This window comes from Salmo trutta, chromosome 27 (assembly GCF_901001165.1).
Source record: "Salmo trutta chromosome 27, fSalTru1.1, whole genome shotgun sequence".
Classification (NCBI taxonomy): Eukaryota; Metazoa; Chordata; class Actinopteri; order Salmoniformes; family Salmonidae; genus Salmo; species Salmo trutta.
In genome coordinates this window covers 29,269,100-29,289,964 of record NC_042983.1, presented here as the reverse complement: position 1 = coordinate 29,289,964, position 20,865 = coordinate 29,269,100, and the positions used below count along the sequence as shown (strand labels likewise).

The 20,865-nt window shown below is 43.8% G+C and overlaps 1 protein-coding gene across 2 annotated transcripts in view; it reads left to right on the top strand.

Moving 5' to 3' along the window:
- The window catches only part of ntrk2a (neurotrophic tyrosine kinase, receptor, type 2a), a 53,101-nt gene extending 35,574 nt beyond the window's left edge, over positions 1-17,527 (top strand). Inside the window, exons 14-18 of one of the 2 annotated variants that reach the window (XM_029717687.1) lie at positions 5,443-5,573; positions 7,008-7,180; positions 9,402-9,642; positions 13,830-13,988; positions 16,001-17,527. In XM_029717687.1, coding sequence (XP_029573547.1) covers positions 5,443-5,573; positions 7,008-7,180; positions 9,402-9,642; positions 13,830-13,988; positions 16,001-16,186 — 890 coding nt within the window. In that variant the 3' untranslated portion in view covers positions 16,187-17,527. Of the gene's footprint in view, positions 1-5,442; positions 5,574-7,007; positions 7,181-9,401; positions 9,649-13,829; positions 13,989-16,000 lie in introns of both variants that reach the window. The other variant, XM_029717686.1, reaches the window with a different exon arrangement.
- The last annotated feature ends 3,338 nt before the right edge of the window (positions 17,528-20,865 follow it).

The following is a 20,865-nucleotide window of genomic DNA, read 5'->3' as shown; positions in this document are numbered from 1 at the left end:
GGTTGCCTTAGCAACACTCTCTCCGCTGCTATGGAAATGGCACTGGAGCTGCTGATAAAATGTGTTGAGTGGGACAGGCAGCGCTCCGTGTGTGTGTGTGTGTGTGTCAATCACACTTGTCAGCTGTGTAGTTGGATCTATCTAATCCATCAAATTAGAGGTCATGCTTCTTAAAGAGGACACAAGTTCCTGAGCAGATGATGTACGGAGGCATCTACAATAGGACTGTGGCTCTGTGTTGTTCTGCGTTATACACAGTGTGTGTCTCCGCTATCTTTACCTGTCTGGGCCAATGGGGAGAGAGCTGTGGTCTGACTTGTGTCCGCAGCAAATCACCAAAAGAGATTTATGAGCCCCAGAAAAACATCAAATGTCAGTCACTACTGTACAGCTGTGTGTGTGTCTGTGTGTTTGTGGTGTGTCTGTGTGTTTGTGGTGTGTCTGTGTGTGTAAATGTCGTATTCAGTTTGATGAAAAAGAGAGAAACGGTGTAGGTCAGGTATTATGTCAGGAGAGTGGGGTGTGACTCTAATATCTTACAAACAGATCAATATCCTCCATTAGTTTGTGCACTCCATTAGAGTGGACAAAACTCATTATGTACACACACATGCACTCACACACACACACACACACAAAAACATGCATACAGTGCATTCGGAAAGTATTCAGACCCCTTGTCTTTTTCCACATTTTGTTACAGCCTTATTCTAAAATTGATTCAATTGTTTTTTTCCCTCATCAATCTACACACAATACCCCATAATGACAAAGCAAAAATAGGTTTTTAGACATTTTTGCTAATAAAAAACTGAAATATCACATTTACATAAATATTCAGACCCTTTACTCAGTACTTTTTTGAAGCACCTTTGGCAGCGATTACAGCCTCGAGTCTTCTTGGGTATGACGCTGCAAGCTTGGCACACCTGTATTTGGGGAGTTTCTCACATTCTTCTTTGCAGATGCTCTGTCAGGTTGGATGGGGAGCGTTGCTGCACAGCTATTTCCAGGTCTCTCCAGAGGTGTTCGATCGGGTTCAAGTCCAGGCTCTGGCTGGTCCACTCAAGAACATTCAGAGACTTGTCCCAAAGCCACTCCTGTGTTGTCTTGGCTGTGTGCTTAGGGTAATTGTCATGTTGGAAGGTGAACCTTCATCCCAATCTGAGGTCCTGAGCGCTCTGGAGCCGGTTTTCATCTCTGTACTTTGCTCCGTTCATCTTTCCCTAGAACCTGACTAGTCTCCCAGTCCCTGCCACTGAAAGACATCCCCACAGCATGATTCTGCCACCACCATGCTTCACCGTAGGGATGGTGCCAGGTTTCCTCCAGATGTGACGCTTGGCATTCAGGCCAAAGAGTTAGATCTTGGTTTCATCAGACCAGAGAATCTTGTTTCTCATGGTCTGAGAGTCCTTTAGGTGCCTTTTGGCAAACTCCAAGCGGGCTGTCATGTGCCTTTTACTGAGGAGTGGCTTCCGTCTGGCCACTCTACCATAAAGACCTGATTGGTGGAGTGCTGCAGAGATGGTTGTCCTTCTGGAAGGTTCTTCCATCTTCACAGAGGAACTCTAGAGCTCTGTCAGAGTGACCTTTGGGTTCTTGGTCACCTCCCTGACCAAGGCCCTTCTCCCCTGATTTCTCAGTTTGGCCGGGCGGCCAGCTCTGGGAAGAGTCTTGGTGGTTCCAAACTTCTTCCATTTAAGAATGATGGAGGCCACTGTGTTCTTGGGGACCTTCAATGCTGCAAAAATGTTTTGCTACCCTTCCCCAGATCTGTGCCTCGACACAGTCCTGTCTCGGAGCTCTACAGACAATTCCTTCGACCTCATGGCTTGGTTTTTGCTGTGACGTGCAAAGTCAACCGTGGGACCTTATATAGACAGTTGTGTGCCTTTCTAAATCATGTCCAATCAATTGAATTTATCACAGGTGGACTCCAATCAAGTTGTAGAAACATCTGAAAGATGATCAATGGAAACAGGATTCACCTGAGCTCAATTTCAAGTCTCATAGCAAAGGGTCTGAATACTTATGTAAATAAGGTATTTCATATTTTTTTGTTTTTATAAATTTGCAAACATTTCTAAAAACCTGTTTCCAATTTGTCATAATTGGGTATTGTGTGTATACTTCTGAGGAAAACTTTTATTTAATCAATTGTAGAATAAGGCTGTAACGTAACAAAATGTGGAAGGCACTGTACCCCGGCCTATAGACACACCCACAGACACAAATGCACTGTCAACTTGCACTGTCAACCTGCATGTCTTGTAACTGAAGGACTAAAGGCCAATGCATCAGAGCTTTCCTCCTTTGTTAGTGATCTACTCTTCTCTCAACCCCTCTTTCTTCCTCTTGGTCTCTCCACCCTGGTCTCTGGGTTTAGAAGGCTTAGCATTGTACTGGAAATTGTGATTCACAAATGTATACTGCTCAAAAAAATAAAGGGAACACTTAAACAACACATCCTAGATCTGAATGAAAGAAATAATCTTATTAAATACTTTTTTCTTTACATAGTTGAATGTGCTGAAAACAAAATCACACAAAAATAATCAATGGAAATCCAATTTATCAACCCATGGAGGTCTGGATTTGGAGTCACACTCAAAATTAAAGTGGAAAACCACACTACAGGCTGATCCAACTTTGATGTAATGTCCTTAAAACAAGTCAAAATGAGGCTCAGTAGTGTGTGTGGCCTCCACGTGCCTGTATGACCTCCCTACAACGCCTGGGCATGCTCCTGATGAGGTGGCGGATGGTCTCCTGAGGGATCTCCTCCCAGACCTGGACTAAAGCATCCGCCAACTCCTGGACAGTCTGTGGTGCAACGTGGCGTTTGTGGATGGAGCGAGACATGACGTTCCAGATGTGCTCAATTGGATTCAGGTCTGGGGAATGGGCGGGCCAGTCCATAGCATCAATGCCTTCCTCTTGCAGGAACTGCTGACACACTCCAGCCACATGAGGTCTAGCATTGTCTTGCATTAGGAGGAACCCAGGGCCAACCGCACCAGCATATGGTCTCACAAGGGGTCTGAGGATCTCATCTCGGTACCTAATGGCAGTCAGGCTACCTCTGGCGAGCACATGGAGGGCTGTGCGGCCCCCCAAAGAAATGCCACCCCACACCATGACTGACCCACCGCCAAACCGGTCATGCTGGAGGATGTTGCAGGCAGCAGAACGTTCTCCACGGCGTCTCCAGACTCTGTCACGTCTGTCACATTTGCTCAGTGTGAACCTGCTTTCATCTGTGAAGAGCACAGGGCGCCAGTGGCGAATTTGCCAATCTTGGTGTTCTCTGGCAAATGCCAAACGTCCTGCACGGTGTTGGGCTGTAAGCACAACCCCCACCTGTGGACGTCGGGCCCTCATACCACCCTCATGGAGTCTGTTTCTGACCGTTTGAGCAGACACATGCACATTTGTGGCCTGCTGGAGGTCATTTTGCAGGGCTCTGGCAGTGCTTCTCCTGCTCCTCCTTGCACAAAGGCGGAGGTAGTGGTCCTGCTGCTGGGGTGTTGCCCTCCTACGGCCTCCTCCATGTCTCCTGATGTACTGGCCTGTCTCCTGGTAGCGCCTCCATGCTCTGGACACTACACTGACAGACACAGCAAACCTTCTTGCCACAGCTCGCATTGATGTGCCATCCTGGATGAGCTGCACTACCTGAGCCACTTGTGTGGGCTGTAGACTCCGTCTCATGCTACCACTAGAGTGAAAGCACCGCCAGCATTCAAAAGTGACCAAAACATCAGCCAGGAAGCATAGGAACTGAGAAGTGGTCTGTGGTCCCCACCTGCAGAACCACTCCTTTATTAGGGGTGTCTTGCTAATTGCCTATAATTTCCAACTGTTGTCTATTCCATTTGCACAACAGCATGTGAAATGTATTGTCAATCAGTGTTGCTTCCTAAGTGGACAGTTTGATTTCACAGAAGTGTGATTGACTTGGAGTTACATTGTGTTGTTTAAGTGTTCCCTTTATTTTTTTGAGCAGTGTATTTTCATCAAGTTGTTTACTCTTCTCCTGTGGTATGTCTCCTATTCACCAATGACATCAGAACACAGTGACTAAAGTCTAAAGCCAACCCCTACACCACCGTCCAGAAGTGAGTCTTTGGAAAAGCCACAACTAATTAGCTAAAACTCTTAAGGAGAATGATAGACAGGGGAAGGGGTGTGGTTTTGTCTCTTCTTGACATGCATTTTCTCAACTCTTCTTGAACTGCACTGTTGGTTAAGGGCTTGTAAGTACGCATTTTACGGTAAGGTCTACACCTGTTGTATTCGGCACGTGACAAATAAAGTTTGATTTGATTTGTACTTACTGAGAATGATACGTGTAGTAAATGTGTGGCGTTTTGTTGTGTAAATGTACATTTACTGTACATGAATTGACAGGAATTGTTGAGTTGTATGGTTGTAATGACTGTAATGGTGGAAATAGTTGAGTTGTGAGTAGAAAGTGTTTGAGTAACAGAGCTATATGATAGCTGTTCATATGTGTGTATAAAGAAGAGAGTTAGTAAGAAATGGTAGTGAGTTGTGGCTTTTTTGGGTAGATGTTTAAGGAATTGTGTGTACTTACATAATTCCCTGAGCTGTGGTTTTGACAGATGTGATGTCATCAGGTTAACACACACAAGCACACCCGTACACACGCACACACACAGGCATATGCACACACACACACACAAAGCTGTGCTCAGGTCTTGAGTCTGTACATTCTGGCTTAATGGCCTACGCGCTCTCTCTACCTCTCCATAACTCTTTAATATTGGGTTATGGTTCTCAGTAAGTTAGTGCAGCTCGATGCAGCTTCAAAGTCTAGCCCTCCGCAATGTAATAGACTGAGTGGTGAGCTTTTCTTCAAATGCATTTCTTAATTAGATCAGAAATAAATCTTGACATTTGTGTCCTGTTTCTCTCTGAAGACAGTAACCTGCTGATGAATATGTTTTGGTGTTCTCCACTGTCCTTGCGCTACAGAGAGTTCAGTGGGTGCAGCTCTGGGAGAATCCCGCTACTGTATCACCACCAGCCAGATTTCAGCATTTGTTCAGTCAAAAATCGCTATTTCAAATAGACTTTGAAACATCTATTTCTGACGATTCCCACATGATAGCTATTATGCTGAGAGTCAGAGCTGACATGATGTTCCTATAATCACAATAAAAAGACACAACACACAACTAATTGTGCACCTTTTACTTTTGAAAGCACAGCGATCAGACAATACAGCTCATCACGATCAATATCAAGACAACAAAATAGTAGATAGATCATTCGGTTCAACCAATGACGGCTCCCAGTCCCCTAATCCAACCATATATCGTCATCTCTTCTCATCTGAGATATATACTGATTACGGCATTCATATTCACAAGTCACACTGATATATGTAATAACCAGGTTCTCTCTGTGTTGCAGTTGTCCAGCACATCAAGAGACACAACATAGTGCTGAAGAGGGAGTTGGGAGAGGGGGCGTTTGGGAAGGTTTTCCTGGCCGAGTGCTATAACCTGTCTCCTGAGCTCGAAAAGATCCTGGTGGCTGTCAAGGTAACGCTGCTCTTTCCAGTCTATCACAACCCACTGTAGGCTACATCGTTTGGCCAAATTCCAAATGGACCCCCAAACCCTACCCCTAGATACTCCTTTAGGAAAATCAGCCAATGGCCTGCTTCCATCAAGAATTCCAGCATTCAAAGTATGTGGTGAAATTAGATCTTATAAGAGAGTTTTAATTAAATAAACATGGCATGGGAGAGAACCCCCTCCTCACGACTTCCTGTCTTTCCTTCCTGTGTCCCACCGTATTCTAAGTGTGAAGTGGGGCTTGAGTGGCAGGGCAGTATGTCCTGTATCTACTAGAAACCTGCCATTGAAGGTGATAGATGTGACTTTGCACTTTCCGAGATGCCGCTTCTACGGTCTAACATAGTCATATCCACTAATGGTAGTGGTTTTACATGCAAACATTGGACAGGCATGCACAAGCATGCAGCCATATAGGCTAAGATTCCATGTTTATGGTCAAACTCACAAGGGAGCCATCGATCACGATACGGAACAGTAGTGACATTAGCTAAGGCGTTGACAGTCAAGCAAAGATGCTAGCAGTCACACAGGCGATTTAATTCTCCAACGTCCCGGCAGTCATACAGTGTCATAGGTAAATCACATTCAGGGGTGAATTTCCTGAAATCTTTGTAGCTAATTTGGCACTTTTACTCCTCTGAACAACCCAGCCGCGAGAAAGTAACAATGCCAAATCAATGTTTAGCGGTCAATCTTCTATGTGTGAATGAACTTCAGAATTTGTCTAAGCACTTTAATGTTCTGGTAGTGGCGTGGGTCTGGCATGTTAAGAGAAACAAGGTACTATGTTAGTTCTGAGGCTTTTAGGAAACTCATCCACTTCCAGTTCTGTTCTGATCAAATTGATGAGTTCTGTTTCCTGAAATCTAATTGGTTGAAGATGGGGTGGAGGAATCTCTTTTTCTGCCATCTCAGCGTTCTAGCTGGGGGTCAGAACAGAGGGTCATCCTTTGGCTTCCTTAGCTCTCTCCTGTTCCTATTACATTTCCTGAAACACTCTCTCTCTCTCGCCTCTGCACTTAAATCGCTATGACAGATTTCATGATTTACGATCACTAATGCAAAGATCAGAACACGAAAACCAACCACACTACTTCTGTAAATAACACTGAACTTACTGTACAGAAGTATACAACATCTCTGCTTGGTCATTACCAATAAGATAAAATTGTGGGCTATGGTTAAGTTCCTATAACTCACTTTTACTTTAAGAGTTACTTATGTCTGCACTTGGTGGATTTGAGCCAAAAACATCTTGTGGCAGAATATTCCCAGTAAGTAGTCTCTGTGCACAGTGTGCAAAATGTTTAAGTATGATGTTTTCGGTGTCTAACAAACTCAATTGTGAGTAAAAATTGGATAGTAACCTGTGTGCGTGTGTGTTTGTGTGTTCAGACCCTGAAAGAGGCTAGTGAGAATGCAAGGAAGGACTTCCACCGGGAGGCCGAGTTGCTGACCAACCTGCAGCACCAGCACATTGTCACGTTCTACGGTGTGTGTGTGGAGAGCGACCCCCTCATCATGGTGTTTGAGTATATGAAGCACGGGGACCTCAACAAGTTCCTCAGGTAAACCATTCTGTGGGCACATTCATATTAAGGCCCGATTCAGACTTAAACAATTTATGCCTTTCCTATACACTCCTTTCCTACACACTCCTTTCCTACACACTTCTCAGTAGGTGGTATTCAGACTTGCCTTATGCAGGTGTGTAAGGCAAGTCTGGTTCCCTTGCATGCACTGAATATATTTAATTCAACTGCTGAAAACCCTCCCACTTGCTGGCCAACAGATTTTCTCCTGAAGTTTTAATTCAATAGGGTTTTCAAAACATTTATCTTAAGGCATCCCTTTAAATACGATGTATCTTTAATTAGAATTTTATCGCCAGACTCACAAAAATACATAGAGAGAACGGGTTCAGGATACAGGGATCAATGAAAGAAAGCCATCTAAATAAATGCATACTCGTCTCAATTTCAGCACCAACTGGTAGATTTTAAATTACTCTGATCTTGTAGATTATTTAGGACAATTTGGGGGACAGGAAAGAATGTATGAAACATTCTTTAAAAGTATTTATGCACGATATATATTGATGAATCCAAAAAACAGTGGCTTGATTCATCTTGAAGGTTGTCATATTGAAGTTGAATCCATGAAAAATTTGAAGGTAGAAAAAAGTGTACAATAGGTGTTGAACAATAGTCCTAGAAACCTACCCTGATCCTCACTAATCATGGAACTGTATGACAACGGTCCAGTCATCGTGAACCGTGCACCAGGCTCCAGGTTTAACCTGCTAGGTGTGGTTTGAGTTCCATAATGATTCAAATAGGCTGCACAACGTTAGCCTAATAGGATTCACTAATGCTAGCGACCCTCAGAAACAACTACATGGACATGACAGAGGAAAGAAAGGTAAACTTAATTGAATGATGCAAAAGGAAATTGACCGTTACAAATGTATGTGGGTATTACTGATGGTGGCCTCCGATAGTGGCTAATATTTAACATGATACAAATTGTAAAATAAAATGGAGAAAAGCCCAGGCATATAATTAAAACATTCTAAACTGCATACATCAACTTGGCAGGCTTGGCCCTAAAGAAGTCTATAGCTTGGGTCTCCAAATTTCATCCACACAGATTATGAGGGCATACAATACAAATTCTGAATAACGGCACAGCTATTTATACCCTATTTCACTGTGGAAAAGGGGCCGCAAAACATGTCATGTTGATATGATTTTCAGTTTGCTTCCATACGACTGGTTTCACATTCGTCTTCTGGGATCATAAGGAAAAATCATCTAAAACAATTTGCTATGTGTATTTCCAATCCCCTTCTCCAAACGGATGACTCATTTACCTAGCTCTCATCAATAGTTCTTATCAATTTATAAATTACAGAGCATGGAGAATGCTTTAATTTATATCGGGAAAAATTAAGTAGATGCTTTTTCCATTTGGAACTGGGAGGTTCGCTCCACCTTATTCATGGTTTCCACTTGCATAAAGGTGGTGGAATTATGAGGGAATTAAGTCAAAGTCAGAATACGGCGTATCTGTATACACACCTCCCCCACAGATTCATTTCTTTGATCTACAACCCCAACGAATAGCGGGTTAATAGCAAACTATTCTAATGCTTAAGTTAAAGGCCCGAATACGTGTAGAGAGATAAGTGCAGAAAATAGAATTACGTTCCCATTTCCGCGAGTTTAAAGATGCACTATGCAGAAATCGCACCGTCATTTCCTGGTTGATAAAATTCGAACAGTTCGTCTTATTTCAGTTTATAGTGTAGAGAATCATTGTACCATCTAAACTGCTGTGAAATATATTTTCCATAACCAAAAATATTGTATTTTTAGCTGTTTGAAGCTGGTGTACCAAACCTAAAGTACAAGACGGAAAAAACGAAACTTAAGAACGGGAAGCATAGAAATAACACACATAGAACAGATATACCGCTTCTTAGACCTGCTTTCAATGAGAATGACAGATCTGTAACTCACATTTCTATGTGAATTTGGTCGTGCCGCCCAAAAAATTTGATATTGCCGCTTTAACTCGGGTCGGAATCCCCCCACCCCACCACCACATAAAATCCCACTAAATCTCTATTGACTGATGTTGGTCATGATCTATTTCAATGAAGCCATTACAGGAAGTGAGTTAAAACTCCCAACGCAAGAAGTAAAACATTTATAAATAAAGTTGAAAATGAATGTCACCTTTCAGGTTGTGATTCGGAATTTCAATGGAATTCCTCTCATTCCGTAGGGCTCACGGTCCCGACTCCGTGATGATGGGTGACGGTCCGACCAATAGGCCCGTGGTGTTGACCCAGTCCCAGATGCTGCACATCGCCCAGCAGATTGCTGCAGGCATGGTCTACCTGGCCTCCCAGCACTTTGTCCACCGAGACCTGGCCACACGTAACTGTCTGGTGGGAGAGAACCTGCTGGTGAAGATCGGGGATTTCGGCATGTCCCGAGACGTGTACAGCACGGACTACTACAGGGTAAGTGTATGTGTCGCCCTCTTTTTTCTTGGCCCCCTACTACTTCCCTTTGCATGGGCCTCTCTTTCTCCCTGCATGGGCATGAATCGATCATTAGGTCCTGGGCCTGGTATGTTCAAGAATTTGTTCTTAACTGACTTGCCTAGTTAAATAATGGTTAAATAAAAAATAAAAAATTCTAATTATATCTAGAAGATGAAAGCTGCATTGAGCAGTGTTTCTCAACGTTCTATGTTCCACCGGACCAGCAGGCTATATAGTCTGCCTATGTCTCAGAACTGCTTCAATAACAAATAGTATTGAATTGGTACCAGCTAACTAACCAACCGAGTATTTAACTAACTGACTGATTGGTCGGTCAGCGGCAACATTCTTTATGGACGGTCCCGAACGGGAGGTTGAGAAACACTGCAGAGGCCTTATACGTAGATGTCAGTGTATAGGTGTCACAGACCCTGTCTCTTCCACACATTCTCCACCTGCTTCCCTGCCTCCCCTTCTCTTTGATTTCACTATTAGTGTGTGACAACGTACAACTGCTATCCACCTCCCCATACACACACCCACACACACAAACACACACACATACACACCCTCTCAGTAAAGTTAACCACTGGAGGAGTCGCCATAGCAACGGGCAAAGGCAGCACAGAGCATAAGTTATATCAGACAGTCCCTATGAAAAAAGTAATTAAATAACTTATATTAGTATGCAGCTCCACTACTACAAAGAGAGAGAGAGAGAGAGAGAGAGAGAGAGAGAGAGAGACAGAGAGAGAGAGAGATAAGGGGGAGGGTTGGGGCAAGTGAAATAAATCAACACAAATAAAGATGCAAGAGGAATGGTACGGGAGAAAACAGAAGAGAAGGGACTGAGAGTGGAGAGAATTACATGAGAAAAGAGAGAGAAGCCAATGATAGATAGAGATAGATAGATAGAGATATGCCGAGAAAGAGACTGAAAGCTGCTTTCCCCCAACAGTTGTGTGAAGGAATGATGAACAAGGATGTAATAGGAGGGATCAAAAGGTAGACCAGCCCAAGTTGCTTCCTGAAATGGTACCTTATTCACTATAGTGCCCAGTGATGTCACATTGCACCCTCCCAGGGCTTTGATGGACAGCTGTAGAAGCCAACCAACCCACCCAACCAACCCAAGAGCAGCCTCTTTTATAATTTCTCTTTAATCCACATGAATAAACAAACCTGTATGCGCTTTAATTACAGACCGACAGACAGGGCTTCATTGCACCCACTCCTGGGTATAAAAAACACAGTAATTCCCAGTAGAATGACCATCTCCATAGAAACACAGGGCAATTCAGTTCAGTCTACTGGAACAAGGAGGAGGAGGAGTCTCCTAGTGAAGCCCCTCCCATGCAGCCAGTCTAAAGCATCCCAAAAGCTCTCTTTCAAGCCCGCCTGGTTGCCATGGATACCGCGGCCTCTAAACTAAATTCACAATTCCTCGTTTTCTTCTTCTTTGAGGTTTTCTGGCACAGACAAGCAGTGGGTTAGTTATTAATGAATATTTATAAGTCTGAGAGCAATAAGATCTCATGGTCTGACTTCAATATTCAACATATTTCTGTCAAGACTCAGCGGTTAAGTTTAGGCATTAATTGCGACTGGTTAAGGTAAGGGTTAAGGTTTGGGATAGGGTTAAAATGGAAGGAAAAAACGAGTGCCTAGCACTGGGATTGAACCCGCGATCCTCGGAGCCGTAGCTCAGATTGAATCCGCGGCCCTCGGAGCTGTAGCTCAGATTGAACCCGCAGTCCTCATAGCCATAGCTCGCATTTTAAGCCCTTCCTCTATCCCCATCCACAACGTCCTAGCAAGCCGAGAGCCTACTAGATGATATTGTTAATAGGCGCTCATGTTGCCCCTAAGAATACTGAAGTGGATCTGCCTCGACCCGGCTGGAGAGAGAGCTCTAGTGAGCTCTAAAAACCATTGGGCCCTCTGAACAGGCTAGTAAAACTGCTTCTCTTAATATTTGATGAACTCAGGATGTTAAGAACAATTAATCAGGGGCTTTTCTACCTCACAAAGTAACACACAAATGTACAAACACACACATGCACACACAGAGAAACACAAACAAGCACACACACACAATCAAACATGCACATACACACAGAGCCATAAACACAAGCAACAAGCATACACACAAACACAAAAAGTGGAGACACTAAGATCAGGAAAGCAGCATTAATATTTCAAACTAAACCACACTAACTAAATGAGACACTCACTGGATGTTGGCCTCAACCCCACTTGACCGTGAATCTATCGTAACAAACATACACACACAGTATCTCTCCTTGGAAACTCAAGTGGGGTTTTAGTTATGTGAAAACACTTAAAGTGAGTTATGTGTTGAGGAGGAGGAAAGAGCCTTTGAGAAGGCGGACTATAGCTAGATTGGTTTTCACAGAAAAACACACACACCGGTGATGACTATCTCTTGGCTTTAATGGACTAGTAAAGTAAAGGCCACTCTGACGAAGAGAGGAAAAGACCATTCAGGGCTGAGTGGGCGACAGACAGCAGTGGCCAGTCACAACTTCCTGTCTTGCGCAGTGTCTGGGACGGTAAGACTGTAGCTACATTCCAAGCATTAAAAAGTCCACCTGTACTGCAGCGCAGTAATCAACATGTTCTTCAAAGTGGATGGAACAGCACCGTCAGGGTCAGGGACATATTTCAGACATGTATTTTATTGCATGGGTTATAGTTAGATGATTGCTTGTTTGTCACATTAACTATGTACCTTGCTGCAGTAAGGCATTTTGAAAAACTGAGCATAACCTTTTAGTGCTCATAACTATATTTGTCTGTGTGTTAGACACAACAGTTGGAAAAACAATGTACCCTATTATTTTACCATTTGCAGTTTTGAACAACTGCGTTTCTTTTATGTTTCTTTTATTTGCACTTTATTTTAGGGTACTGTTTCAACCAGGGGTTGGAACCAAAATTATTTTCCAATCATTTCGTTCTGAACAGAACCATTCTTTTTTTGTTGTTCCATTCTACTGTTCCGACCAGCAAAATACAATATTGAACTGATTCAAACTCCCAAAATGTAACGGTTTATGTCATTCCTTTCTGTTCCTTTTTAAATCTCAGAGATATATTTTTTTTCTTCATTTAGCTCAACATGAAATGACTTCACCAATCAGTGAGGATAGAGCAGCTTAAGCTTGCTATGTAGCGGGCAAGCTATAGTTGTTTAGCCTACATGCATTGGACAGACAAGTGTAGGGCAAGAGATGTGACTGACATTTTGTGTGTGGGAAGAGCAAGAGAGGGTGGAGGAGAAGGCTTGGCTTGAAGCACTGGGCATCTTGTTATGACATGCGTTATCTGAATAAGCCCCACGGAATTATACCTATGGAGGAGCGGCTTCCATAAAGGATCTTCCGAGAGTTGTCTTAACGGAGGACCCAAGCTTGTGTGTGCAGAGTGGCACCAGAATTAAAATAAAAACATATCTTGTCCAGTGTGAAAAGTGATATAGTATCGTTAACTAGCATTGAAAAAGTGAATCCATTCTTCTCTAATTAAAAATCGCACTCCCTAATTTCTGAATCATGCTTGTAACGTCACTAGGGTACAGTAGCCTATGTTTCGTGGGGGGAGGGGCAGGTAGCCTGCACACACGCTGGCAAGGGCTTTGCATAGGCACTTTGTTGCGTTTTATTGTGGGACTGGAAAAAAATGCCCGGAAAGTAAAAGAACGTTATTAACCAGTTCCCATGCTTTTAAAAATAACGGTTCTGTTCCGGAACAGTATGGATAACTTTTGTTCCTGTTTCTTATTCTGTTCCTCAAAACTGCGTTCTTTTCCGATTTTTGGTTCTGAACCAGTTCCAACCCCTGATTTTAACTGCCATTTATTGACCTAATTTGTGATTGAAAAGTATGGGATTGAGATACCAATGGGTTGGGGTTGGGGTTAGGGTTACATTCTTACCTCAACGAATGCAACACAACTGGTGACTAGGTACCAAATGATGCATAGTTGTGCTTCATTTAATGAACTGCAAAGAAATAAAAAGTAATTTCAAGGTCATTTATGTTTTATGACCATTTTACCAAGTAGTTTCACAGAAAATATATTGTCATTTCTGTACCGTTCAAATAAAGCGTCCAGGCTGACTGTGTTTGTGTTGATGTAGGTGGGCGGTCACACCATGCTGCCCATCCGCTGGATGCCTCCAGAGAGCATCATGTACAGGAAGTTCACCACGGAGAGTGACGTGTGGAGTCTAGGCGTGGTCCTCTGGGAGATCTTCACCTACGGCAAACAGCCCTGGTACCAGCTCTCCAACAACGAGGTCAGTCTCACCTCTAAGCTAACCGCAACCCTAACCCCAACTCTCTGACTATACTCTACCTCCATCGTAGCCTGGGTGCCAGTCTGTTTCTGTTCTCTTGCCTTACAACAGTTCCATGAGGAAGTGGCAAGAAAGCAGAACAGACTAGCATCCAGGCTACCGCTAACTGGAGTCTACCCTCACAGTCAGTCCTTTGGCAAAGCTTTCCAACAGAATGGCCAATTATATTTTACAATACCTTTAATCCCCAACCTTGACCCTATCCTGGTTGTGACTGGATGGAGTACAGCTACGACCGGAAGTGACTTTTCTTAGCAGGTTAGGACAACATTTTAGCTAACCCTAACCCTTTTCGTAACCTGCTACGTTAATTCTTCTAATCCATTACGTAAGTTCTCCTAACCTGCTACGAAAAATCACTGCTGGTCGTAGCTGTGTTCCACCTAGTCAGAACCCCCTAACCCCTAATCCCATCTCTGGTTACTTCCCTAAAAAAGGCTGTAGCCCCCTAACCCCAAAGCCAAATTGACCCCTAGCCTTAGCTTATACCCCCAAGGCACGTGTATAGATCTGAATGGCTTCCATCTGGTCTATCAGATGGCAAGATGGAGCTATTTCCATACAGCTTGTATATCAGATACTTACTGATCTATACTGAACAAAAATATAAATGCAACACGTAAAGTGTTGGTCCCATGTTTCATGAAATAAAAGATCCCAGAAATGTTCCATACACACAAAAAGCTTATTTCTCACAAATGTTGTGTACAAATTTGTTCACATCGCTGTTAGAGAGCATTTCTCCTTTGCCAAGATAATCCATCCACCTGACAGGTGTCGCATATCAAGAAGCTGTTAAACGGCATGATCATTACGCAGGTGCACCTTGTGCTGGGGACAATATAATGCCGCTCTAAAATGTGCAGTTTTGTCACACAAAACAATGCCACAGATGTCTCACGTTTTGAGGGAGCATGCAATTGGAATGCGGACTGCAAGAAATGTCCACCAGAGCTGTTGCCAGAGAATTGAATGTTAATTTCTCTACCATATGCCGCCTCCAACGTCATTTAAGAGAATTTGGCAGTACGTCCAACCGGCCTCAGAACTGCAGACCATGTGTAATTACGCCAGCCCGGGTGTAACCACGTGTAATCACGCCAGAAACCGTGTCAGGGAAGCTCATCTGCGTGCTCGTTGTCCTCACCAGGGTCTTGACCTGACTGCAGTTTGGCTTTGTAACCGACTTCAGTGGGCAAATGCTCATCTTCGATGTCCACTGGAATGCTGGAGAAGTGTGCTCTTCACGGATGAATCCCGGTTTCAACTGTACCGGGCAGATGGCGACGTGTGGGCGAGCGGTTTGCTAATGTCAACATTGTGAACAGAGTGCCCCATGGTGGCGGTGGGGTTATGGTATGGGCAGGCATAAGCTACGGACAATGAACACAATTGCATTTTATCAATGGCAATTATCGTGACGAGATCCTGAGGCCCATTGTTGTGCCATTCATCCGCCGCCATCACCTCATGTTTCAGCATGATAAAGCACGGCCACATGTCGCAAGGATCTGTACACAATTCCTGTAAGCTGAAAATGTCAAACTTATTCTATGGCCTGCATACTCATCAGCCATGTCACCCATTGAGTTTGGGATGCTCTGGATCGACGTGTACAACAGCGTGTTCCAGTTCCTGCCAATATCAAGCAACTTCGCAAAGCCATTGAAAAGGAGTGGGACAACATTCCACAGCCTGATCAACTAAATGGTGGTCACAGCAGATACTGACTGGTTCTGATCCACGCCCCTACCTTTTGTTTTAAGGTGTCTGTGATCAACAGATGCATATCTGTATTCCCAGTCAGAGATTAGGGCCTAATTAATTTATTTCAATTTACTGATTTCCTCATATGAACTGGAACTCAGTAAAATCTAAGAAATTGTTGCATTTATACTTTTGTTCAGTGTGCATAAAGTGATCCTAACCTTGTGTCTCCCCCACACCCACAGGTGATTGAGTGTATTACACAGGGGCGTGTCCTGCAGCGGCCTCGCACCTGTCCCAAAGAGGTGTACGACCTGATGCTAGGGTGCTGGCAGAGGGAACCCCACATGAGACACCACATCAAGGATATCCACAGCTTACTGCTCAACCTAGCCAAGGCCTCTCCTGTCTACCTGGACATCCTCGGCTGAGAGAGAGAGAGAGAGTGTGTGTGTGTGTGTGTGTGTGTGTGTGTGTGTGTGTGTGTGTGTGTGTGTGTGTGTGTGTGTGTGTGTGTGCGCGCGCATTTGAAGCTACGATCAAACTCTTTAAGGCAATCAGAAGATCCCCCAACTATTCCCTTGTGCCCTACCCTCTCCCCCTCTCTCTATCACTCTCTCTCTCTCTCATACTTTCTTCCTACTTCTACTCTGTCATGCATCTCTTTACCCACCATCTATTTTCTTCCTGCTCAAGAGACATTAAGAATGGTTTGCAGTGGGAAGGCTTCTCCCATTTCTTCAAAGGCTTTTTAACGGCGCCTAAATGGTCTACTGTAAATGGCTAAGAGGGCTGTACTATAGTATATACGAGCAGGCAGTGGGAGGTGCCATTTGGTCCAATTGGTTTCTGGAAACTCCATCCTTCTGTAAATAAAACCCCTGGAGTCCAGAAGAGGTGCCTCCACTGCAGATGGGTGATTTCTTCTCTGTACATACCGGACATACAGCTACCAGACCCCAGCGATGTCCTGAAAAGACTTGAGACGCATTGCTCTGAGGAGACATAGAAGCAACCAGACTATTATTTCCCCTCATGTCAACAAGGCATGACATAAGACATTTCCCCTCATGCTGACAAACAACAACAAATGAAATGCTATAACTAAGTGGTATTCAAAGTCAGGGTAACAAATGGGGTTGGGGGGGGACCAAAAATTAAGAGCACAGATTATTGTATGGGACAATATAAGATAATTTGAAAAACAACATTTTATTCAGTATATTTATTAATTTGTTTCTTTTCATTTTGGTAAGAGATGAAAATGCAATGAATTTAATCTTAATTGTGAATGTAAAAATTCTATGATTTTAAGGTTCTGTCATAAAATTTTGGGTGGGGTCGTGAGAAATTCTTGGGGGAAAAAATGGGATCCTCATAAATTCTGATGGAAAAAATGGGGTCCCCACTATAAAAGTTCTAACTGAGAAAGAGAGTTTGGGCGGGGTCTGTGTGAGATGGTCCTTTCATTGTCAGTGGTGAGGATCTCCGTTTAGGCGTGGTTGGGTCAACTGTGGTAGAATCATGACACACACACACACACATATCTCCACCTTCTACATAAACACTCAAAAAGCTTCTGAAGGAAATTTAATTGAGCATGTTTTATTATTTTAGTCCCGGCCACAGTGCTTTAGCCACGCAGCCCCAGCCCTTGTCAGTAATGGTGTAATGTATATTTCATTAAGGAGCTCATGTTGGCCATTAGCACAATCTCCCCTCAGACATGTAAGACATTGTTTTATGGGAGGGAAAGGAGATGAGGAAGTAGAGAAGGAGAGAGAGACAGCGAGATAGAGAAGAGTGAAGAGGGAGAGGCCTGAATGTCTGCAGGGAAATAGAGAGATAACATCCATCATAGTGCGGTCTGGACGGTTTTAGAACCCACAGCTCTTTACATCACACACCTCGCATTTCTATTGGCTCCTCAACCTCCCCCCCCACACACACCACACACACACACACACACACACACACACACACACACACCACACCACACCACACCACACCACACCACACCACACCACACACACACACACACACACACACCACACACACACACACACACACACACACACCACACACACACACACACACACACACACACACACACACACACACACACCACACACACACACACACACACACACACACACACACACACACACCACACACACACACACACACACACACACCACACACACACACACACACACACACACCACACACACACACACACACACACACACACCACACACACACACACACACACACACACACACACACACCACACACACCACACACACACACACACACACACACACACACACACACCACACCACACCACACCACACCACACCACACCACACACACCACACACACACACACACACACACACACACCACACACACACACACACACACACACACCACACACACACACACACACACACACACACACCACACACACACACACACACACACACACACACACACACACACACACACACACACACACACACACACACAGAGCATTTTATTAGTTTGGTCATATGCTCATTGCTATTTGTTTTGTTCCATTTATCATGTTTGATATATACTGTATGTTCACCATACGTATTTTGTATTTCTTTTTCCAGTTTTTCTGATACAAATCTTCTGAGGTCTAAGTCAATTCTTTGGTCTGAATCGAGGTCTGAATCAAATTCTAAGTGAGTGATTAAATTGATTATGCTGACAGTATTGAGTGTGTATGTGTGCATCCATAATAGTACACTACTTTTGACCAGGGCCCGTATTGGGCTTTGGTAAAAAGTAGTGCACTACATAGGGAATAGGGTGTTATTTTAGACAGACTGTGTGTGGATGTTTGAGTCCTTGCACACAGTCATTGTTGAATTTTCCTGCCTGCCACATGATACACACAGTAGGTCCAATAAATATAATCCATTCCACAAAGACAGTGGATGTCCTTCTGTACCAGAGCAAATGGAGCAATGCTATACAGGTATTCAACATTGGTCATACAATGATGTTGTGCATTACAAAGCAGCATTGTGTGCATGGGCCTTCAGTGTGGGTGTAGTTGGCGGTGAGAGAACTGCCAGTGTGAGAAAGAGCACTGTGTGAATACGAATGTGCCATCCAACTAAGGAACCACTCTTAATGCTCTGTGTGGATCTATCCTACATGAACTGGCTAAAGTGGGACATGGTAATGGTTGCTAATGAGGGAAGAAGCTATCAGAGGACTGCAATGGAAGACATTTCTATGTAACTCTCTTCCATCACAATGGACCCAGTCTAAGTCTACTGTACATCCTGGTCCAGTTACTGTTACTAATGGAGCCTTCCCAGAATCCTCTCTGTTGTAGGGTCCAACTACCGATATGCTCTAGACAATGGGCGGTACCAATCGCAGTGCTATCGATCTCTTTGATCAGAAATTGACATCTCAAAGGAACTGACAATCACAACCCTCAACAAGTGACCTGTTGCATATTTATAAACCTCCTCTAGTTACAAATCTCCTTTAGTTACAACCTCATCCATTCTGTGAACGTGATAGTCCTAAACATTGGTCTTTAGCTGTGATATACCGTATTACTTTTCTTAAATACAAGAGGACAAAATGAACAAAACTGTATAAATGTTAAACCCCCTCAGGCTGTCACTCTTTAGATTGGAATCTTCTTTGTCTGACAAGGACAAGAGAGATGGACAGTTGCCGTTGGCCACATAACAATGTCTTCTGTTTCACGGCTATACAGTATTTTGCTTGCAAACAAACCTATACAGCCCCATATGACCCTATACAACGTCATACATCCCTATCCAACCCCATATATCCCTATACAACCCTTTACATCCCTATCCAACCCCATACATCCCTATCCAACCCCATACATCCCCATACATCCCTATCCAACCCCATACATCCCTATTACAACCCCATACATCCCCATACATCCCTATTACAACCCCATACATCCCTATTACAACCCCATACATCCCCATTACAACCGCATACATCCCAATACATCCCTATTACAACCCCATACATCCCAATTACAACCCCATACATCCCCATACATCCCTATTACAACCCCATACATCCCAATTACAACCCCATACATCCCTATTACAACCCCATACATCCCCATCTAAACCCATACATCCCTATTACAACCCCATACATCCCTATTACAAGCCCATACATCCCCATACATCCCTATTACAACCCCATACATCCCTATTACAACCCCATACAACCCTATCCAACCCCATACAACCCCATACATCCCTATCCAACCTGATCCAACCCCATACATCCTATCCAACCCCATACATCCATATACAACCCCATACATCCCTATCCAACCCTATCCAACCCCATACATCCCTATCCAACCCTATACAACCCTATCCAACCCCATACATCCCTATTACAACCCCATACAATCCCATATATCCCTATTACAACCCCATACAACCCCATACATCCCTATCCAACCCCATACATCCCTATTACAACCCCATACATCCATATACAACCCCATACATCCCTATTACAACCCCATACATCCCTATCCAACCCTATCCAACCCCATACATCCCTATTACAACCCCATACATCCCTATCCAACCCCATACATCCCTATTACAACCCCATACAACCCCATACATCCCTATCCAACCCTATCCAACCCCATACATCCCTATTACAACCCCATACATCCCTATCCAACCCCATACATCCCTATACATCCCTATTACAACCCCATACATCCCTATCCAACCCCATACATCCCTATACATCCCTATTACAACCCCATACATCCCTATCCAACCCTCCTCCAATGGAACTGAAAACTGTGACTGAGCATTATCCTCTCTGGAATGTATCTTCACTGTCCCTTTATTTCTTCTTTCTTTATGTGTTCTCTCCCAGCTGTTACACTGTCCAACTGTGACCTTGATGGGTCAGTGAGAGGAGTGTGTGTGTGTAGGCTTGGAGCAGAGCAGAACAAAATGTGCTGTATACAACCCATCTGGCTCTGATGGCTTTAGCCTCAGTGCTGTGACAGGTGTTCCATAATATGTGTAATAATA